General features: G+C 50.9%; 6 protein-coding genes across 6 annotated transcripts; 2 read left to right on the top strand and 4 right to left on the bottom strand.

Moving 5' to 3' along the window:
- Positions 1 to 4358: 4358 nt before the first annotated feature.
- Positions 4359 to 5219, bottom strand: L3040_005321 (uncharacterized protein; the record flags this gene model as incomplete). Its single annotated transcript, XM_007288750.2, has 1 exon — positions 4359 to 5219. One exon carries the CDS (start codon positions 5217 to 5219, stop codon positions 4359 to 4361), a length of 861 nt encoding a protein of 286 aa, XP_007288812.2.
- A 4894-nt stretch (positions 5220 to 10113) lies between these two features.
- On the bottom strand, positions 10114 to 13123 carry L3040_005320 (uncharacterized protein; the record flags this gene model as incomplete). Its single annotated transcript, XM_066157329.1, has 3 exons — positions 10114 to 10193; positions 10295 to 11131; positions 11188 to 13123. 3 exons carry the CDS (start codon positions 13121 to 13123, stop codon positions 10114 to 10116), a joined length of 2853 nt encoding a protein of 950 aa, XP_066011636.1.
- Positions 13124 to 13382: 259 nt separating this feature from the next.
- Positions 13383 to 15012, top strand: L3040_005319 (uncharacterized protein; the record flags this gene model as incomplete). The annotated part of the gene is made up of 7 exons (XM_066157328.1): positions 13383 to 13441; positions 13531 to 13677; positions 13725 to 13905; positions 13975 to 14001; positions 14052 to 14130; positions 14190 to 14341; positions 14401 to 15012. The coding sequence occupies 7 exons, from the start codon at positions 13383 to 13385 to the stop codon at positions 15010 to 15012; spliced, it is 1257 nt and encodes a 418-aa protein (XP_066011635.1).
- Positions 15013 to 16146: 1134 nt separating this feature from the next.
- L3040_005318 (uncharacterized protein) lies at positions 16147 to 17979 on the bottom strand (the record flags this gene model as incomplete). Its single annotated transcript, XM_066157327.1, has 4 exons — positions 16147 to 16551; positions 16607 to 16870; positions 17153 to 17189; positions 17240 to 17979. The coding sequence occupies 4 exons, from the start codon at positions 17977 to 17979 to the stop codon at positions 16147 to 16149; spliced, it is 1446 nt and encodes a 481-aa protein (XP_066011634.1).
- Positions 17980 to 18388: 409 nt separating this feature from the next.
- Positions 18389 to 20038, bottom strand: L3040_005317 (uncharacterized protein; the record flags this gene model as incomplete). Its single annotated transcript, XM_066157326.1, has 8 exons — positions 18389 to 18477; positions 18533 to 19078; positions 19192 to 19307; positions 19411 to 19454; positions 19503 to 19510; positions 19558 to 19755; positions 19809 to 19882; positions 19929 to 20038. 8 exons carry the CDS (start codon positions 20036 to 20038, stop codon positions 18389 to 18391), a joined length of 1185 nt encoding a protein of 394 aa, XP_066011633.1.
- Positions 20039 to 20604: 566 nt separating this feature from the next.
- On the top strand, positions 20605 to 22326 carry L3040_005316 (uncharacterized protein; the record flags this gene model as incomplete). The annotated part of the gene is made up of 2 exons (XM_066157325.1): positions 20605 to 20837; positions 20910 to 22326. 2 exons carry the CDS (start codon positions 20605 to 20607, stop codon positions 22324 to 22326), a joined length of 1650 nt encoding a protein of 549 aa, XP_066011632.1.
- Positions 22327 to 22504: the final 178 nt, after the last annotated feature.

The raw sequence follows: 22504 nt of genomic DNA, 5'->3' as shown, positions 1-22504 counted from the left end.
CTGATGTCCGACTCGGATCTCTGATGTCTGACTCTTGACTCTGACTCTTTTCTTTCCGCGTGGTATTCGCAGATGGATGGATAGAAGAAGAGCCTGGAAATCGAAAGAGGAGGCACGCTGGTCGCCGCGCTGATGCGTCCCGGTACACGCATGGTATATTCACTGCCAGCGCTGGCACGCCGCGGGCAACATGACCTGGATCTTACTTCTAGAGCGGAGCCCGCACAAGGGAGAACCGGGCGATGGGATGGCGGGAATGAGAGTCGGGATTGCGGGAATGAGAATTGAGAATTACCAATGAGAACGGCACGATTGGTCGGTAGTCCCTGCCCCCCCGCCCTTTCGTCGCGCCCGCGCCAGCGCCCCCGTTGCCGAACGGCTTCCCCATATCCTCTTCCCTCCTCGATCGAGCTCTTCTTCGCGTCTTCCTCTCTTTCCCTGATCTCGGCTGCAATGACAGCACCCACGCCCAGCCCGAGCAATGCCTTCCTCGGACAACCAGGCGCCGGTCCCGGGCCGCGGAGCGGAGCGATCCCGTAAAGCGCCCGGGTTGCGAGTATGGTTTTGGGGTTCTGGGCGTGTTGCAATCTTGCGGGCGCGTGAGGGGCTGGGGGAGGCCCCGGTCAGGTTGGGGGGGGGGGGGGGGGGGGGGGGGGGGGGGGTGACGGGCGGGGAGAGGGTGAGGACGAGAGAGCGGGGGGTCGTGGAGTTGTCGTGATGGGGAGGGGTTCGGGGGCGGCTGTGTTGGAGTTCTGAGGTTTGCCGTTTTGTGATGATGCGGCCGGTGGTTTGAGAATCTCGGAGTGGGGTGGGGGGTTTTTTCTTTTTTTCTTTTTCTTTTTCTTTTTCTTTTTCTTTTTCTTTTTCTTTTTCTTTTTCTTTTTCTTTTTCTTTTTCTTTTTCTTTTTCTTTTTCTTTTTCTTTTTCTTTTTCTTTTTTCTTCTCGTGTCGAGTGAGTTTCAGGATATGAGGGACTTGTGTCTCATCTCGAGGTTCAGGCTGAGGATTGGGGTTGAGACTGTTCAAAGCAGTTCGGACGGAGCGTGTTGAAGCTTCGGATGTCACCGAAGTTGTTGATAGCCCAAGTGATTAGAGAGCTGAAGTACCAGGTCGTGCTCGGTCTAAGCTCTTAAGAAGAACTACAGCCCCGGGAGCTTTGGATTGCATATTTGCTTTTGCTTAGCTTCTCGGTATCCACACTGCGAAGAGGAGGGAAGGTGGACATTATCACCGGTGTAGTCTTTCGTACTGCTTCATTTGGTGTGATTCGCTGCAAGCGATGTTTGAAAAAGGGGTAATGTCAAAATCACGTGGCTAAACATTACCTATCAGGTAGGTACAGATATTTCAGGATGTTGTGTGTGTGTGAGAGAGGGAGAGAGGGAGAGCTAGCGTGTATTCTTTCAAGGAAATATCTGCTTATCAATCAAGATTTTCTGACGTCGGCATCTGTGAAAAAAAAAAAAAAAAAAAAAAAAATTTAATATATATCTTTGGCCATGTACTATTGTGGTTTTCTCCGTCCGGCATCTTCGCTTAACAACCTCTCCCTTTCACCCTTCATGTCCTGTCTATATGTTTCCATGTAGACTTAGGTTCAAGGTTATTTATTTATCTACAAAAATGAGCGAGCGGGCAAGGAAGTAAGCGGAAGATTTCAGAAGTCTAACAACAGTTCCAACAATTTCAAAGAGTCCCTGGCTGCTCGCTCATGATCGAGCAAGCCAGTGAGTGTTACTCGTTATACACATTCGCTTCGGACGATCTCCGACCCTTCTCGCTTACTCCCAGTCGGCATCTTATGCTCTGGGGATGCGCAGACCAGTATCATCGGTTGAAAAGCGAGACTTCTATGCGCTTGCTAATTGTTCAGGCTCGGATAGCGAGGAGACGTCTCTTCTGGCTGCCTCGATCCAGGAATTGGTGGCTCGATATCAGGCCGTCCCGATGATCTTGCTTATGGGGAATCTCGTTATAGTGCTGGATAAGGGAGGTTTGCTATCGATTATTTCGGCCATGGTACACATGTATGGCGGAGATAGGAACAGCTGCAGTGTTTGGCTGGCGAACTATTGACCCTTGGGGGGGGGGGGGGGGGGGGGGGGTCAAGCGTTTAGGGGCTGGTTAGCTTGCCGATATGATTCCGACGCTGGATTGATGGGCTTTGTTAAAATCAGGCAGACTTTGAGCATTCATATGATGGGAAGATCTGGGATGAAAGCTGCCAGATCCACCGGTCATATGATACGAAGGGAGGTGACTGGGGATTCTCGAGGGTGGAGTCGATTGATATAGTAGCCCCTCGGCTCCCCAAAATTTATACAGCAATCAAAATCCACAGAGTTGACTGGTGGCCATCCCAAGTCGCAACCACGTCCGCTTCAAATTAGCTGCGCGCTTCGTCCCAATTCTTTCTAGCCAACGATTTTCTGGCAACGCTTTGAGAGGTGGTGTTTCGCCAGAGCCTGCAGAATTGGGACAGACAGTGTTACCCACAACCTCAGTTGCCTCGTGGTTGCCCAACAGGGCATTGTCGAACTTCCATCTGATCGCAAATACGATTACTCAAAAAAGTGTGCTTCACCTATAGGCAAGGTGGGTAGACTATATCTTTCCCAATATGGCCATTTTTTCAAATACCACGCCGACAACTTCCACGCATAGAATCACAGCCCATATCTACTGCCTCGCCTTAAACGATACGTCCGATGGAGGCCATAGATTGTACTGGCTCAGAAACGTATAAAAGACATATCCTGAACGATCGTGGACTCGCGAGGTGAAGCTCAAAAGACAGATGCGACCAGTGACCCTGGTCAGAAAATCGGATGGCGCAAAGAACATCCTCCATTACAGCCTCTAAAACGAGTGCATATATTCCGTTCGGGTCGGTTTCAAATCCAGCAGTAAGCCCCGACCGAGCAAATCCAGGCCTCGAGATCAAAAAATACATGCCACTTGAGTCGGCGTTTCCGAACAGAACACCACCCGTGCGACGGATGTGTGACTTCGTATTTGACGAATTCTTCACCACGCCCGAGGATGCCAGTGAGAAAATTATAGTATCGTCGACAAAAAGAAAATAAAAGAGGAAAAAAAGGCTACAGCGTTCGCAAGGTCGTTCGTGGGCTTCGGTTAAAAACGTGGGCTGATCGCCCTCCCTTTCAGTATCTAGTACGTGTATGTATGTGGTCTACCAGCGAAGCGCCAGAGCCAGATCTAGCCCCCGAAGCCTGATAGTGCGCAGCGTCTCTCGAGACCAGGTGTATGCGTCCTGAGATTCTGGATCAAGACTCGCATCGCGATCCTCCTCTCATCGATCTTCCCCAAGGCTAGCAGCCTCAGCGCGCGCTTGCTTTTTTCGCGTACCATTCATTAGGGAGGTATATCGATCGGTCGGATTCCCGTTGCGATGTCGGTTGAATACCTGACTGTGGTCGTCTTTCGATTTGATCGAGGGGTAGTGGCGGCTGACTTTGTTTCCAGCGTAGCAATCGCTCATTCACCTTTTCGGGGCGAAGAGGGAGGAGGAGGTCTTGAAGCGGATGGCGGGTCGGTTGTATATGCCGGGCTGTATCGCATCTTGAGGAGTTGAGCACGTCCATTCCGATTAGGGATTTTAGAAGTCCCGAATCTCTCTCCGTTGGAGGCAAGCTGAGGGGTTGTTGGATGGAGAGGGATGAAGACGGACGTGTTGGAAGCTGTCGAGCCGGGCTGGGACAACGAGGTTGACGGAAGACGAAGCTCAGAAGAAGGGATTATTGCCGCCTACTTATAAGCAACGCGTGCCATAGCCGATCACCAGGTAGCAAAACAGAGTCATCTTGCCAGATTCGGCCGCAATGTAATAGCTTTAGTTGTCGAGTTTGAACGTAAACAATGTTATCAAGCGAGCGAGCGGTCGTCACGTGGAAAGTTTCTTTTGGTTTCATATGTTCTCCCCCCCCCCAAATCCCCCATCATCACGTCTCGATCAAATGGTATCCAGAGTTCCGAAATAAAATTATTGCGAACCATATGCTTGAGACAAAGCTTCTGTTTCGTTGAGATTAACTCGGGGGGAGCTTGACTTTCTGCGAACTTTCAAGTATTGGTTTGCTTACTCACTCCGCTCTTCCGCTACCTACTCTCACCTCGATAAATTTTTGCACATCTCAAATAGTGTTTCATATTAAGTGATAATGTCAATGGCTCTTGCCACCGGCCCTGGCCCACGCCGACTCCTCTCCCAAGTCCAAAACGCTCGACACTCCTAGGTCTGCATTAAGCGTACAGTGCAAAACGTGCAGGTTATTTTACAAGTGGTAGACACGGTAGTGAATGAGAGACAATTGCTAACGGCCTGGAGCTCCACGTTTTCAAGCCCCATCCTTCACACAACATCGAATATGTGCCGCGAGTACTTTCGGTATCGTTAGCTGTGGATAGTGCTTGCACGGAAGTATCTCGACCTCGAGGCCTAATTTCGTCGCCAAAATAATGTTGTCGTAGAAGCCTCCCATCACATTCAACGATCCAACGCTCCAATGCACAGGTCTCTGCAGCAATCCCTCGTCCCAATGGTGACATTCCAGCTGGCCGATGTACTTCCTGAGCCAGGTGACATAGTTCTTCTCCATCCGAGCATGGTACTCGGCTCCCATAGCTTCCCACGCCGTTCTGCTCTCCATCAGGAGTGCGGGAAACATTTCGCGACATTGGTGCATCACATAAGCGTCGTCCTTGAGCTTCAAGAGTCTGAATCCTTCGGGAACGTGGAGAGGGGCCTCGTGGATGATGATTCGCTCGACCCGGTCCGGGTAGTATGTTAACAAGCCCATCGCCACTAAGCTCCCAGTGCTGACCGAGAAGAAGGTCGCTGTCGGTATCGCAAGTTCGTCCATCAACGTGACGACCTGAGTCGCCAAAATCTGCACCGTGAGGTCTTCCATCGAGAAGGGCGGCGCGATCGTTCTGGAGAAGCCAGGCATGTCGAATGTGGTTATTCTGAATGAGGAGGAGAGGAGATCGCCGAGGTGATCATAGGTAGAGCTGTCGCCTTCGCAGGCAGGTATCAGAATAAGATCTCGTCCCATGCCCGTCTGTTTCACGTGCCATGACATCCCATCGTTGGTGTTGACCTTCCGGACCGTCGGCGTCGGCAGTGATTTGATTTTCGGGGGTAATTCCAACATGACCTTGCTGTACACATCTACCGTGGGAGAAAGTGAAGAAGGCATGTTGGTTGCCGTGTGGACAGTCTGTACAGAGTAGAGCGACGACTGTGTTTGGCAGCCAGGATTTTTGGCTTTTCGGCAGTTAGATCAATGGGCTTCGATGATCGTCTTCTTCGGGTGCCCAGTGCTCAGATCCCTTGCAGAAAAAGCCCAAATCACGAACTTTGGACGGCAAAGCTTGCCCATGTATCTTGGAAAGAGCTCCGTACTTATACATTCTTGGGGCTTCGGCTATGTCCACCAATAAGTCCACGCCTGCTAGTTATGTCGCCCGGTTGGGCATGATAAGGGTCGACCGCACCGGCGCTCGCTTTAGTAAGGTACTTAGCTTATAGCCCGTGCAAGATTGGTGCAAAGCTAGATAGGTACCTCATCGAGGAAACAACGCTGTCAAGTCTCGCTTCTTGAACAAACGCTATTGTTCAACGCAGATTACCATAATTGTGGAGGTGGTGCATCAAACAAGTGAGCGAAACAGGCCGCGACGAGGTCGAGTCATCGAATATTTAATAGAGTTGGATTACAGAGTCAAGAAGAGAAGAGTCCGCAAGTACTGTACTACTACGAGGAATTCTCGCTTAAAAAATTTGGCGCTTGGCTGACTAGGCGCGTGGGCTCGGCCGATCATGATGCATATCGTGCAAATCGGATGTAAACTTATTGGGGTAGACATAGACGACGCCACTTACTGATACGTTTTGGGGAAGTACTTCCTCCAGCTTTCCAAAGCCGGTAACAGCTTTTCAAAGCTGGTAAACCGCATTGTAAGAGCTCAGCGAAATTGTGATATACCGGTAGAGCCTAGGTCTGACATGTAGTAGTTGCCGTACCTAGTAGGAATCCTTACGCATAGGTACCTGGTACCCTTTCATATCCCCCCGCACCCACTACCTGATAAGCGGCAAAGTGGAATTTGGTAAGGGTCTGAACAGGGCTCCAACCAATAAGCATATACATACAGAGTAATTAGAGATCCAGCCCTGAAAAGCTTCTTGAATCATGTATTTGGCTTGTGGAATAAAAGTTGACGGCCGCTTTACCGATTGCAGGGCCAAACGGGTTCTGCACTCCTGCCCGATTGATCAGGGGCCGGGATAGTTTGAATATGTGAACAAGTCCCTTGAATTTGTAAAATTTGTTGCGTATCACAACGTATTCTTCTTGAGTATTGCGACAGATTTTCAAAGGCTTTAGCCGAGTCAACTAACTGACTTTACCCGATGTCTGAATCTGGACTCGCATCACAACACCATAATACTACGTCGCAGGCGTAAGTATTACCCCTCGAGGGTAGGGAAAACAGGGGCTTTAAAGTGTAAATTAAACTCTTAAGGCACCCTCGAGGGGTAATACTTAGGCCTGTACCGTGGTAAAAATGAATCCTTACGCTTACACTAATCAACCTTAATCCTACCCAGCTCGTAAGCTCGCCTTAACCTTCAAACCTTACCTAATTAGCGTCTTTGTACTGCAGTTTGGTACCCTTTCGGCGGAACTCTTCTTGGCCAAAACTCTTTATTGATTCGCGAATGGCGGTTGACTTGATTCCAAAATTGTTCTGGAGCCAAATCTTAAACAGCTGGTTACGTAGGATACTGATTATCCTACAGTACCCCACACGAAAACATTTGTGACCCAGCCTAGCCCATAAACCGTTGAGCGGTGGTTTCTGATAGCTCAAAGCCTTGTCAACTCTATTGCATCTTCTTCATATACACACGGTACAGGCGTAAGTATTACCCCTCGAGGGTAGGGTAACCAGGGGGTTTAAGGTGGAAACTAAACTTTTGAGGCACCCTCAAGGGGTAATACTTACGCCTGTACGGTGGTACTACGTAATGTTGAGCTAAAGGGGATCCATAGCTAAGACCGTGAACCCGTAAACTGTTAAAAATACTACTACGTATTACGTGATTTGAAAGGAAAACGTCGATTAAGTGCATCCATTTGAGCTTAAGCCATCGAGGAATATCAAAAACTTGATCAAGCGCTCAGTAATGAAAACAGGTATCTTACGAGCCAGATTTGCAGACTATTTGCAATCGATGATTGCGATTATCAATTCTTTTCTTTTCGAATTTAGTGTGCAAAAGCAGACCTGCAATGCATATTGCAGTTTCCCGTATTATAACCTTATTTACCGCACGACACCCCCCCCCCCCCCCCCCAGAGCAGGCCGGTTGACGTTTTTACCGACGGCTCTGTACTACGTATGTACCACGTAGCGGTTAAGTACTACGTAGGTACCGGTACCATTGCACGGCACTGTTTGCCCGATGCCATCTCCGACGCACTTGGAGTTTTGGTTAACCATAACTCGCTTATCGCCGCCTGACTAAGCATGCTGTAGTCAACAGATCGAGATGCATCCCCGCAGCTAACGATGGCGGGGTGGCAGCGGGTTTTCGGCTAAGAAAACTATAAAGTGCACACACAATTCGCTCAAATGATAGCTGGCGATCGATCAACTGAGCCGTCAGAGCGAATGTGGCTCTTAACTATTGTGCAAAAGCAGACCTGCAATGCACATTGCAGTTTCCAGTATTATATACAACCTTATCTACCGCACGACAGAATTCTATACGTACAGTTTTCGAATACCTAAATATAAGCTAATTGATAGCAAAGAAAGAAATGCTCGAGAAACAGCTGGCTGCATCGGGCTGAAAAGGCCTATTGCTCTGGACTGGATGCTCGAAAGACAGCTAGCTGCATCGCTTCATAAAAGGCTATTGCTACGAATCCAATGCCCGAAAGGTAGCTAGCTAGCTGCACCGCGCTAAGAGGAGCCATCACTATACTACGTAGATTGAGAGCACGAAAGACAGCCAGCTGCATCGCATTGTCAGGGGCCATTGCTATGGGTTATATGTCCGAGAACTAGCTGGCTGCACCGGGTCCAAAAGGGCTATTGCTATAGATAGATTAGACACTCGAAGAATAGCTAGTAGCTGCATCGCGCTTGAAAAAGCCATTACTGTAAACTACCACGGTACAGGCCTAAGTATTACCCCTCGAGGGTGCCTTAAAAGTTTAGTTTCCACTTTAAACCCCCTGTTTTCCCTACCCTCGAGGGGTAATACTTACGCCTGCGACGTAGTATATTTTACAGGTGCATATCCCGATAAGTACAAGAAAATTGATGGAGCGTTAGTCTTACAGGCCTCGGAAGGCAGCCTTGCACCACGACCGGGGCGAAGCGAGGTCCCCTGGCCCCGGAGCTTGCGGAGGGTCGCCGAGGAGTAGACCTCGTAGGCTAGATACTTGTAGTAGATACTAAGTAGTTGTACTTTTCAAGGCTGAGTCCTTGTAAGTTGATTGGTTTAAGCCCTGGTAAGAGCCATTGCAAAATTACTACGTAGTATGTACTACGTACGTACACGACGTCGCAGGCGTAATTGTGACACCCTTGAGGGTAGGGTAACCAGGGGATTTAAAGTGGAAATATAAACTTTCGAGGCACCCTCAGGCTGTAGCAATTCCGGGGGGGGAAGGGTACATTGCACATGCATTCATAGGGGGGAATCTAGGATCTTGTAAGCGACTACCGGTACTAGACCGAAATCTCCATCTCACCCTCTACGTATACAAGTACAAGAAGGAAGAGCCTATCCGTCAAACAGCCATTAAGCCCGCACCGAGATACGCAGCCATACATAGTCAAAGGTCAAAACCCGAATTAAGAGAGCGGGCACGGCAATGCAACCGAGGAGGGATCAGCCGTAGCAGACGACTCGGCTATCTTCATCAAAGACTCAATGGTCGAAGAGCAGCTACTCTTCCCGACTCCAATCCCATCCCGAGTACGCTGCAGTCATAGTAACATGCCGTGCACACAAAACATAGACGTCCGTCTCCGGATAGAGGCAGGCTCGGTTTGTATCCTGGATCACCAAGTCCGTCGACCGGCTTAGCGGAGGTGTGCTCAATGCGGTACGGAGAGGCTGGGCTAGAATATAGATCATCTAATTCACAGCGGGACTTGACGTTTCAAGTTTCGGGGCCCTTCTTTAAAGTGGGCGGAAAAAATGTTTCCTTGGGAAAAAATGTATCCCTCAGCAAAAACTGGTCTTAAAATCGCATCATTTTACGACTTCCTAGTCGAATAACTCAATAACGAATTGATATATATATATAGATTAGACGAACAAATCAAGATACCACATAGCTATTGATGCAGCAAGTTTATATGCCTTAATATCTACTTAAGACAATAGTCATCAATATACAACAAGGCCAGCACATCAACTTTTTAAAATTTTCAGCAGCATCGTCAAGTATCGGGAATATCAACTTCTTTTAATCGAGACTTTCTTTCTTATAATGCGAGAAATATTCCCAAAAAAGTACGAAAAAGGGGTACCATTTTTTTTTTCCGAGGACGCATTTTTTTCGCCCACTTTAAGGAAGGGCCCCGAAAGTTGAGGCGTCAAGTCCTACAGTAGAGATTAATCTCGTTTCTGGTCAGGAAATATATAATCGTCCGGCTCTTCCATATATCTTTTTTCCCCATTTTCTCCCAGCTCGCATTCCAAGATGATGGATTTCTGCAGAAGAGGTGGGGCGTTCGTTAGCAGGGTAAGACAGGCAGGCTTCTTTTTTTCTTTTTCTTTTTCTTTTGTTCCACTTTTTTTCTTCTTTGGAGCCAGGATTTCGAAGGGACGTTGGAGATCCACTGGTTCTAGAAGCCCGCTAGAAGTCTGCTACATACATATAGGGCTGACTGTGTATCTTAGATGACCCTGGTTTCCGACTCTTCGTATTGACGCCAACAAGTGTATACCGCGTGCTACATTTCGAAATCTTCTACAAAAATTGCCCGAAGATCGCTTCTTGTGACAGGGAGAGCATAATGCTTTTAGCTTCATGGTAATAGAGGCGGATTATCCTGACGCGCTCAGAACTCATCCGGTCCCAGCTTCTGATAAATCCATTCGAACTTCTTAGCTGGTACGTCAGGGGCCCGGTAAGGAATTTCTAGAAAAAAAAATTAGTAGTGTTTTTCTTTAAGAGAGCGAGAGCCGGGATAACAAGCACTGATAAAAATCTCAAGTGAATGACGGCAAAAATATACATACCCCAATTCCAGTTCCCGCTACCAATCTTGACTACCTCATTACTTCCAGGCAGCTTCACCTCGCCCGAAGAGTTCGGCGGCAAGCTAACCTTCAACACAAACACATCCTTTTCCTTTTTTTTCTCTCCGACGATACTCCAACTACATTCAACCATGCCATAGGGGCTCAAATGCTTCACGTCGGCACTTGTGATTCTCCCTCCAGGCCTGGGCTCGATACGCACAACTTTCCAGCCCGGCTCCTTGGGACTGATTCCGCCAACGGTGGAATGGAGCCAGGCCGCCACACTGCCGAGGGCGTAATGGTTGAAGCTGGTCATCGCTCCATTATTGAGTTGGCCAGAAGGGTACATCGAGTCCCATCGTTCCCATTGAGTGGTGGCACCCATGGTGAGTGGATAGAGCCAGCTGGGGCATTGATCTTCTTGCAGCATACGGTATGCGAGCTGTGTTTTGCCAACGCTTGTTAGGGCAGGGAGTATTAGTGGTGTGCCGACGAAACCAGTGCCAATTTTGAAGCCGGAGGCCCGGACGACAGCCTCTAGTCTGTTTGCAGCAGTGTCGATGCGTTTTTTATCAGCATCTTCAGAGGATCTACCGTATGTCGGGGAATTAACGCTTGGCTTAGATGCTTCAACTTGAGACGAAAGAAGATCGAATTGTAGGGCCAATGCCAAGGATGTCATTGTCTCTGGGACCAGGCGACCGTTAGGTGTAACATATTCCTCCTGGAACATTGCTTTCAGGCGGGCTGCTTGGTCTTTATATTTGATATAGTCTGCCAGAGCTTCTGAACCAAGCGTTTTGCAGACCTTCCACAGTAAAGTGGAGACGTGCACTGAAGTTGACATTAGCAAGGAATCTCTTACCGAACCGCGAAGTATACAAGCTCACCCAAATAGGCATTAGCCACGAACTGAGGATCGGTCTTACCAGCTCCTGCACTATCGGGCGGAGCATCAGGATCCAACCAGTCCCCATATTGAAACTGCGCAGGGTTCCACAGGCCCTTTTCGGAGCCTCCTGGAGATACCTGTCTCGCCATACCTTTCTCAAGCCACATTTTCATGCTTTCTAGTTGAGCCTTCAAAATACCTGGATCACCGAACGCATTGTACAGGTCCCATGGGACCATGATTCCAGCATCTGACCATGCAGCTTTACCAGTGAGCTCAGTAATACCTGGCACCATCGGCACAACATCTCCGACAACTCCATCCAGCTCTTGTTCCTGCTCGATAGCTAGGTCATCCAACCACCCTGAAAGCATACCCGATATATCATAGAGAAAGCTAGCAGTCGGGCAGAAGACCTGGATGTCACCAGTCCAGCCAAGCCGCTCATCGCGCTGGGGACAGTCGGTTGGGATACTGACAAAGTTTGACTTCATGCCCCAAACGATGTTCTGGTGCAGTTTGTTGATTCCAAGCTCACCGCTATCAGAACACGAGAACCAGCCTGTTCTTTCCATGTCTGTGTAGACAACAATGGCTTCAATGTTTTCCAACAGTGTTTTCCCGTCAGCTGATGGCCAGTTATCGACTTGGACATACCGAAATCCATGGAATGTAAACTTGGGCTCCCACAAAATCTCACTCTCGCCGAGGATTAGAGTATCCGTCGCTTTGCAGTCGCGAAGAGGACGTGTTGCAATCTCGCCATTCTCGAGGACTTCCACGTGGTGGAAGAGAATCGTATGCCCTGGTGGTCCCCGCACTCGTACGCTGAGCCAGCCCACTAGGTTCTGCCCGAAGTCGAGAACAGTTTTTCCAGAAGGGGTGCTAAGGATCTCCTTCACTTTAACTTTCTCAGCACGCCTTACCGGAGGTCCCTGTGGAGATTTCAGTCTCTGTCTTGGAGCCTGGAACGGCTGGCCGTGTTTATCGAACTTTTTAACTTCGCCCCAGTAGGGATGGACAAGTTCGGTGACTGCAGACCAATGCTCATCGTCAAATTCAACGGAGTTCCAGCCCGGCAGCTCGGATCTCGCATCGTAAATCTCCCCATCGTATATTTCGGAAGATATCCTCGGGCTAACCCAGGACCTCCAGGTTTTGCCGGACGCTATCGTTACCTGCGTTCCGTCGTAAAACGTGACTTCGAGCTGTGCTAGTAGAGCGAGAGCATCCCCATAGATGCATCTTCTGCCACCATTGTAGCCCAGTCTATCGGAATACCACCCTTCACCCGCCTCTGCTCCGATGGCATTCTCGCCCTTCTTCAGCAGCTTGGTGACGTCAAACGTCTGGTAGTGGAGATTGTACTTGTATGATGTCCACCCAGGAGCTAAAACGTGATCTCCAACGGTCTTGCCGTTGATACTGGCTTCGTAAAGACCGTAGGCGGTTATATAAAGGCGCGCATACTTGACCTCCCCAGCCAGTTTGAAAGCCTTTCGGAACAATACAGGCCGCAGAGAGCCACTGGTGCTGATCGTTTTCGGCGCAGCAACCATCTTGGCGTGCCAGTCATCTCTGTTCACCAGACCAATCTCAACGGTTGATGGCGGGGACCAGGGAGACGCCACCGAGCCTGTCGAGGTCCCGGTGACTCGCACTTGTACTGTGGCGGATTCTCTTGATTCCAGTGCCCGGCACGGCCATGGCACCAGCACAGACTCGGACGAGGTGAACGTCCCTCTGTAGTCTATCGGGTCTATACTGTCACGGCCGCTAGACTTGATCTGTAGCTCATAAGAGCCTTGCTGCCAGTCTTTCGCATTGCCCTGAAATCTCCAGGATAATCTGGGTTGCACTTCTGCAATGCCGATTGAGTCGCCACCTCGATGATGCTCGAACGTCACCTGCTGCGGCTGGAACGTCTCGGACATGTCTGGCTCCGGCCTGTACGATAATCCAATTCGCATGGTATACAGGCAAAAGCTGCCACGATGCTGCGAAAACGGTAATGTGAGGTTGTAATTTATATAGTATATCCCAAGTCCAAGAATCGGATGAGATGGATCATGTCGTCGATATACAGTATTGAAGAGCGAGTGCTGCTGGATCAGCTAAAGGATAGAGGTTGTCCAAAAGAGAAGCGAGGTTGCGGGGAAGCCACTAGCGTCGATCCACCTGACAGACACTTCAATGACTTCATTCATTTTCCTCCGGATATTGATATTGGCCGAGCATCGCATCGACGTGACGTCCGTCAAAACGTGACAAGATATATCGCTCGACCCTTTCTGCCCGCAACATGTGACTTGAAACAAAGGGATGACTGTTGACCCTCAAGCGCGAGTCGAATCCAAGCGAGACAGCTCACTCATAACATACCGAGGCTCCAATTCCCAATTATTTGGACCTCCATCCTCTTCAGCAAGATCTTACAGATAAGGATTCACAACGCACCTCGAATCACACTATTGTCAACTCTCACCATGTAAGCGGACCCCATCTCTTCCAAGACTGAGCACTAATAGTCTCTAGGGTAGCGCATGAGCATCACCAACAACTACGGGCTGCAGAAATCCTCGCTCATCCCTCGTATCCCGATGCGCTGTGGAAGCTCACTCCCACTAAGAGAGGCGTCCTCCCTGTTGCTGCCGATAGGCATGGACCGATCAATATCGACTGGGAGGTCCATGGAAGCGGCGATATTAAGCTTATCGTGAGTCCCCCCGTGGCGGCTTCGGCAATGTATCTTGAATCACCTACCTGACTTACTAACGCTTGCAAGTGGATCATGGGGTTGGGCTCCTTCAAGGTAGATTAGCCGGGCTGAATGTGCGCATGGATGATGACTGACGATGTTAGTCCGGGTGGCAGAGAGAGACGTTACATTTCGGGCATGAGCATGGCGACAAGTACTCATCTCTTATTTTCGACAACCGAGGCAAGTCCTACTACCTATTAACCCAACATCACTTCTCCAAAATACTGACATGGTTACAGGAATGGGAAAGTCTGGCAAGCCGCTGATGCGCTACTCCACGTTAGATATGGCCAAAGACTGCATCGAGCTTCTCGACCATCTCGGCTGGACTAGCAATCGCCAATTACACATAGCCGGTGTCTCAATGGGCGGGATGATTGCCCAAGAACTCGTACCGACCCCTCTGCCCCCATCTCAAAGAACTATATATCATCTTAACAACCCAAACAGGCCTATCTAATCCCGGACCGTCTCGCCTCGCTCTCTCTCCTCTCCACGGCAGCAGCCATCGAAAACACCACCAGCTTCGTGGAGCACATGAAGGCGCGAGTGCGCATGTTCATGCCCAAGAGCCTCGACCGCTCCGTCTCGGACTCGGCCGCCGTGCTCTTCTCCGAGGCCTGGCTCGCCCACGAGGACGACGCCGTCCTACCCACGGCGTCCACGCCGAACGTCGAGCTGCCCCCGTCCGGCGCCTACGGCCGCTTCCCCACGAACTACGAGCGCTTCGCCGCCCAGGAGATCATGAAGCGCCTGAACGTCGAGGAGTTCCAGAGGAAGGGCTTCCTGCTGCAGGCAATCGCGGCCGGCTGGCACCACAAGACGAAGGAGCAGCTGGAGGAGATTGGGGACCGCGTCGGCCGGGAGAGGATCATGGTCATGCACGGCACGAAGGATAGTATCATCTCGGTCCCGCACGGGCGGAAGCTCATCGAGATGCTGCAGCCTGGGGTGGGCCTGATTAAGGAAGGGATTGGGCACGTGTTCATGCTGGAGGAGACGAAGTGGTTTCACGAGCAGATGGAGGCGTTAATTGCGAAGACGGAGGGGCTGGGGAAATAGTAATCGTTATTGTTATTATAGAGAGTTTGGTAATTGTTAATCACGCATCGTTGAGTGATGGTTGTCGGTCAGTTGTCTTTTGATATTTATTCCTCTCCCCTCGCTTCGCTTCGCTAACCCGACACTCGAAAGTCGAAAGTCAACAACCAAAATCTACCTACCTAGCCAGCAATACTAACGCACAGCAGCATCTCATCCTTACTTTCCTCCTTGAACCCCTCTCCCTCAAGCCTCCTTTCTACAAAGTCCATCCAACTCCCTTCTCCCCTCTCTCAAACCCAACTCCAAGCCCATGCCCAACCCCACAACCCAATCTTCATCTTCCATCCCCCATCTTCCACCCATATCCAAGCAAGCACACAACCCAACAGTAAAACCCACCCACCCACTCACTTCCTTAGTACTCGTAAATACTTTGAAAGAAAAAAAAAATCGAAAGAAAAAAAAGGCGAGATCCGAGATCGTCACCCTATCTATCCATCTATCTATCGACCTATCTATGAACTCAACCAAATCAACCCAATCAGAAAGACAAAGACGAAACGGTACCCAATCCAACGAAACAGCGAAACAACGAGACAACGATAACTCCACACAGTAAGTACAGTAAGTAAGTGCAGCCGAGCCGAGTAGTAGCCGAGTAGTAGCCAAGATATATAGATACACACATAGATATATACCTTAGATATAGGCAGGCGGGGACTAGTACCCTTTCTTTGCATACACCTATACCTATAGATGGTATTCTGTAGATGGTATCCTGTAGATGGTATTCTGCAGATGGTATAGATGCTATGTATAAACAGACCAGTGTGCATCGCCCGCCGGAGAGGAGGAGTGGAGAGGGCTGGTGGGAGAGAGCTCATGAAGGGTGGCGAGGGAAAGAGATAAGATGGGGCAAGGGAAGATGAATCTTATAATCGAGAAGACCTCCGAATGAATAAAAAGAAGGTACAAAGTCTGGAGTAGTGAGTGACAGGAAGGCGGGTCTAACCTGAGCCAGTATCAAATATATCTATCTGCCTCTACCTAGCAAGCTCGATTCTTGGGGGTATCGTCAGGCAATCTCCCTTCTCCCGGGTAATTTTAATCTCAATGCCAATCTCAACTTTTTCTTTTTTGACCCCGAACGTCCTACAACATCACCACACCGACCCCGCTTCCCCCCTTCTCATCCAAGACATTCTTCGCATCCACACCCCCTGCGATCGGATTGGTATTGTAATTATACAAATAGTAATGCAGCTGTCCGTCGCCCGCCCCAAACTTCTGGTCCTCCAGGAACAGGGTGTTGTCCAACAGCGTCAACGCGTTGAAGACGTCGAACTTGAACTTTTTGGCCAGGATGAGCGCGTCATGTATGAGCTCGTTGAGGCGGACTTTGAGGTCGGAGCGCGTGTATTGAGGGTCGAGGCCGTGCTCGGTGGCGTAGTAGAAGAGGTAGGCAGCACGGATCTCTTTGTGTACTGAGGAAGAGATTACCGAGGAGGAGAGGATGTAGAAGGAGAAAAAGTCAGTGATCTTCTTCGAGGTGGGGTCCTGTGGTAACTGCATTAGCTGAAAACATCGACTACAAGAGCCAGGGAAAGCGTACCTCGACGACGTAGCCCCAGACGACTTTATCGTCCGCATCGTCACGCTTGTTGAGGAGCCAGTGCTCAACTTCCTCTCTGGTGAAGACGGGAGCCATGTCGAACTTCTCCAAGTATCTTTGCAGTAAGGAAAGAACGCCGTCGACATCCCTGGCTTCGATAGGTCGTAGGTTCTTGGTGGAAGTGTGGTCGGGGAGAGCGTATTTACGGACTTGGTAGGAGGGCTTACTGTTAGCAGGGAGAGGGCTGAACCCGACATCGTTGAGCTTTTGCCAGTCAAGTGATCTGTGGAAATATCTGCAGGTGCTGACTGGTTTGGGTAGGACAACACCACCAGTGTAGATAGCCTGCCACGTCTTCAGCAGGTAGCATCGACGAGTGATCTCCTTGATGAGGACAGGAGCCATTCGCTTCGACCGCAGCTTCTTGTGTACACACATGAAGTTGACTTCCGAAGCATGGAGCGTCTTCTTTCGGACACGCAGGGCAACGGGAATGGCTGAGATAAAGGCTACGAGCTTCTGTGAGGCCGAGGCGCGAATACCAACATGCCACTCCTTCGTCCATCCGGGACACATCAAAGCCCTGCCCAAGTTAGCAGCTGCCAAATTCCCAGAATTCTACCGCTCGCTTACCATCTCAAGAAAGACTGCGAGTAGTTAAATCTAAACATCGCCTCGTCATCCTCAACGTAATGCCCATAGAGCAACGCAAACAACTCCTGAATCTCCTCCTCCCTCGTCAAATCCATGGTCACCCACTCAAACCCCGGCAGTAGCGGCCCCGGCTCCTTCGACACCTTCTCAATGTCCACAATCTTGAAAGGGCCCTCCTCAATCGGCTCGCTGCTCTCTCCAAACTTCGGCACGGGCTGCGTCTGCCAGAACTTGTAGCTCGCCATATCCTTGACATTCTTGCCTGAGCTCGCCAGCCCCGTCATAATCTCCTCTAAGCTCAGCTTCTTCATCGCCTCCTCGATCTTCTGGTTCGAGAGCTCGGTGCCTTCGCCCATGCCCAGCTGTCGTGCTAGACTCGGGTTCATCTTGAGGATCTCTTGGATCTGGGCTGCGCCGAGGGAGCCGACGGCTTTATTAATTTCCTCCCGGGAGCCAGAGCTGGTGGGCTCGGAGGAGCCTCCACCGCCTAGAGCTGCCTTGACGCGCTTTCGTTTGGATTTCTTCTTCTTGGATACTGTGCTGGGAGCTGTGCCTGGTGCCGCGGTGGGCTCCTCGAGCTCGCCGTCGTCGTCGTCGTCGTCGGACTCTTGCGCTGCGGCTTGGTCATTGTTGGTGGGTTCTTCGGAGGCTTTGCCCTTGTCCTTGCCCTTACCCTTGCCTTTGCCAGCTGCGGTGCTGGCCTTCTGCTCGTCTGCCATTCTGGGGCTGTCTGATGAGTTGTAGGAGCTGTGGCCAGGACAGCTGCACGATGTTTCAGCGGGGTACTTTAAGGTGGGGGTCTCGAAATGCCAAGATCTGAAGCTTGGGCTCTTATTTACGTTGTCACGTGTTGTAGGTCTTTGCCGTGTTTTGTTTGGCAGGACATCAAGCTTTGTATGCGAAATACTTGCAAACCGAGGAAAGGTTTTGAGCTGGAAAGAGGCTTAGCTACCTAGTTGTGGTGGAGGAAAATGCCGGTGTATGGCGTAGTTGAGAGCGTTTTACAGAATAGTCTTCTGCCTTTTGAATTATTATAAGGATAACCAATGAATGTCTAATCTGCCCGAGGTTCCAGGTCTCTATCATCATCCATTCTATCATACTTACAAGCTGTGACACATACAGCTTTCAAAGAGGCAACATCCCCCCATCATCCATCCCAAACGCCTTCAGCGCCGCCAGAGCAACCGGAGCGTATGTCAAGATCCTGCTATGTTCTTCAAACCGTCAACATCAATCTGCGCATCGGAGACAGAAGCCGACATCACTTACGGCCATGTCCTACAATCTCCTCCCTAATTATCCGATCACCCCCATCCTTCCACGTACTGACAAATGCCCCACCCTCCATCTCAACCGTCTCCCTCTTCTTCATCTTCTCAAAAAGCTCGATGCCCATCCCTCCATCAGTTGTCGCGTTCGCCGCCGCCGCAAACAAGCCTTCAGACTGCGTCCAGGGAATTTCCGGATCGTCTTTAGAGTGGATGATGAAAAGCCGTAGTCTTTTGCTCAGTTTGACGAGATGGGCGATTTGCTCTGCGCTCTCCCATCTATCGACTACTTGGCTCGATAGTAAGCGCTGCAGCATGGGATGCTTACCGAATGGCGATAAGATTGGTAAGACACCCAAGATGGAGTATTGGGTTAGCAGGTTAGGGATGCTGGTGAAGCCGGCTACGAGTACGACGCCAGCGAAATCGATGGATAGCTGGGCAAAGTGCAGTGCGACGGCGGATGTGACGGCTGTGCCGAGGCTTTGGCCGAGGAGGACGATGCGGGAGGGGGGGACTTGAGCGACATTGAGGGCCCAGTTGACGGCTATGAGGGAGATTAGTATTTTGCCCTGTGCCCTGCAGGATCGGGACTTTGGAACACAATCTCGGCCAAGAAACTAAAAGAATGAGGAGGGGGACAGGCGAGAACAATCTGACCTGCAATGCCGTCGGTTATTACACCTGCTTCGGTGGGAGTGCCGGTTGAGAGGCCGAAGCCACGGTAGTCAAATGCGAGAATGTGGATGTTGGATGTGCTGCCGTCGGAGAGGGAGCTAAAGCAGTGTCAATAGTTTGTTCATAGAGAGCTTTTGTGAGTCTCCTCTTTCAAATCCTGTGACGATTGAACGGAGAGATTGAGCGGGACGTCCTAAATACCGGTAAGAGTCGGTTCTCCAGCCTTGAGCGACCGTTCCCGCATTCTATACCTATTAGCTGTGGCCTCCCGAGACTCGGATTTGGGTCTGTACCCCATGAACTGAGACACATTAACAACGGCACACGAACGTCCATGGTGGTACTTGCAATTTATAATCAAACGGGCATCCGGATCATTCTTGAGAAGCTGGAATGCCTTGGTCTTGGTGATGTCCTCTGCACAACCGGATGGTTGCTGTAATATCTCATATTCATGCTTGGCATAGAGTCCCAGGGGCATTACATGCCAGGCGTAGATAGTTTCACCATCAGGAGTACTGAAGTTGAAGGGCGTGATTTGGTTTTCTGGGTACGAGGTCAAATCCAAATAGGCATGACCTTTTGAGAGACTGACTGACTTGCAAATCCAAACTGCTCTGGCTTATTGATGTCGACCCACCATGCGGTGTGAAGCTTGTGGACATACAGGACACTGGGAACAATTAGCACTTTTCCGACCTGTGAGAAGCGAAACTTACTGTCGTTGTAGCCATGGGTTCGCGACTGCAATCAAGGCCAAGGAGTAGAGAGCAATGCTTGAGAAGAGGAGGATGTAAGCTCTCTTGAAGATAGGGGCGAGAGGAGCCATCTTTTGGCCGATAGGATCTGACCGATTGATGTCAGAACTCCTAGGTCATAAGAGCTTGGAATCAACAGAATATAAGCAAATGCTAAAGATACCAAATATATCAAATAGGGATCTATCTCATTTCTTTAGACATTAGACGAGAGCCAACGCTCGAACACTTACGGAACACGCGATCAAAGCATCTGAACCATTATTCGCCTCCGACTGGATCTTTCCTTGGATTTCTTCACCTGTCTGCGTGAAATAATAATCTCTCGATATCTCTACACAAGCGATCGTGGAGAAAAACGACATCTCGGCTGCTCACAGAAGAAGTTTTGGTGTTCGGCTGGGGCTCCACTTCTCTCATTTCACGGACCGGCCTCTGATCTAACCAAGCAACGGTCTCGCCCTCCTCCGTACGCTACGATACAGTAGGTACTGAAGGACCGCGAACTTCTGGATTCCTTTCCATCAACGTCTTTGTCACACAACTCGTCGCCGCGTCACTTACTACACCGCCATCTCATCTCGCCGCTGCTATCGACCACCCCGCCACCGCAACCGCCACCGCAATCCTGCCGGCGATGGAGAGAAAAAGAAAGCTTCCAGCTCGCGCGGCTCGTGTAGAGGCCGTCAGCAAGAAGCGGACCTCAACGCCCCCCGAACAGCGCCTGCAGACTCCAACACCGCCGGCACCCCCTCCTGTCGTGGAGGAGACGCTGCCCCGGAGCATTGCGGCAGGTAAACCATTGCCTACTGTCGAGGAGCCGCAGCCTGAAAATTTGCCTGCGAGCCAGTACCAGACAGTGACCGAGAGGCAAGTTGAGAGCTACCGCCTGCCCCAGGTCTCGATGACAGCGAGAAAGTTGGGAGCTGACCTGTCCCCCAGCGGAGTCCTGGTCGAGTCACTACACCGATCACGACAGAAATGGCTGAGCGAAGGCATCTTCGATAAGTACTGGACCAAGCCGAAGAAGAAGAAGGGCGAGCCAGACCAGCCCGCCGACAATCCGGCCAAAGACTCCATGACGAAGCTGGGGAGCTGCACCATCACGGTCGAGCCGCACAGTTTCGAAGCGACGATGTATGCTATTAAAGACACGGGCCCGAAGCCCGCACCCTTACCACCTACCCAGCAGATGTACCGTCCCATCATCCAGTATGGCCCTCCTGGCGGAGTGATGCCTCCGACACCCCCTCCACCGGCTCCTGTCCAGCCCGTCCAGCAGAAGCCCCCTCCTCCCATCCCACAACCATCTCCTCTACCGCAGGACGCCCCAGTATCAGACCGCGCTGGTCCTGCAGCCCCGGGCTCTGCGCAGAACGGCCACCGGCCTGCGCCCTTGCAAAATCCCGGGCCGGCGTTGACGGGTCCCCAGCCAGCACCACCCTCTACACCAGTTGGCAAGAGCACGGACCCCGTTATACAAATGCTCGCAGAGAGAGCAGCTACAGATCCGAGTCTGAAAGGATTGATGAGGATAGTGGCAAACGGCGAGGCTACAGCGGAGGAGTTGAGGAGATTTCAGGGTCACATAGATGAGCTTACCGAGCTCACTCGGGCTCAGAAGGCAAGAGAATCCATGGATGCTGCAGCACGCCTACCTAGAGTCGAGCCCCCTCAGGTTTCACCTCAGGTTGCAACGCCCGTACAAGCCCCGGCTACTGTACCTGCAGCAGTCAAAGTACCACCCACCCCTCCTCCGGCCGCCCCGGCTCCTCAAGTCCAACCACAACCACAAGCTCTGCGATCAAAAGGCCCCGTGCCATCCGCAAAGCCAGATATTTCTGGCGTCGCATTCGAGTTCTCTGGTGGCAACGGAGACCGCTACGCCTTTCCGAGGTTCAGCATACTTGAGAGCCGAGCTGGGGGAGAAGTAATCGCATCATTCCTGATTGTCCGGAGGGGTAGCAGCAGCGACTCTCCCACGTACGACCCCGCGCTCGATTACTACCAGCCGATCACTATCCGGCTGTTTGCCCAACAAGGCCGCCAATTAGACGCTCTCCAGAAGATCGTGGCTCCTCCCGAGGAAGTCAGGCGGTACATGGACGAAATCATGGATAAAGCTACACGGGCCGAATACGTTCTCCTTGCCATGCGTCTCCCCAAGGAAATTGAATCTCCTGTCCCGGCCCAGGAGAAGGAGGAAGCAGGTGACAAGGGCGACGCAATGGATTTTCAAATAACACCCTGGGCAACAACGAACTCTTCAACGCCTGTACCGGTACACAAGGTCAAGCCGGCGAAGAAACTGCTGAGCGAGGAGGAGCAGTACCAATCTTTCATTACTACGGTCGTCTAGGGAGGGTCACTATACTATTGGCGTTGGAATCTTAGATATATTTACACGGCAAAGGAGTTGGGAGCACCTATACTGGGATATGAGATAGGGGCTGGATCGAGCTGTAATTTGGGCGTCTTATGAGCTGGGCGGACGGAGCGGGGCGGGGCGGGGCGGGATTGGGATGGGTTGGGTTGGG

The sequence above is a fragment of the Drepanopeziza brunnea genome (genome assembly GCF_022702325.1).
Source record: "Drepanopeziza brunnea f. sp. 'multigermtubi' strain 214-2 chromosome Unknown ctg8, whole genome shotgun sequence".
NCBI classification, from domain to species: Eukaryota; Fungi; Ascomycota; class Leotiomycetes; order Helotiales; family Drepanopezizaceae; genus Drepanopeziza; species Drepanopeziza brunnea.
This window is presented reverse-complemented; position numbering and strand designations above follow the sequence as displayed.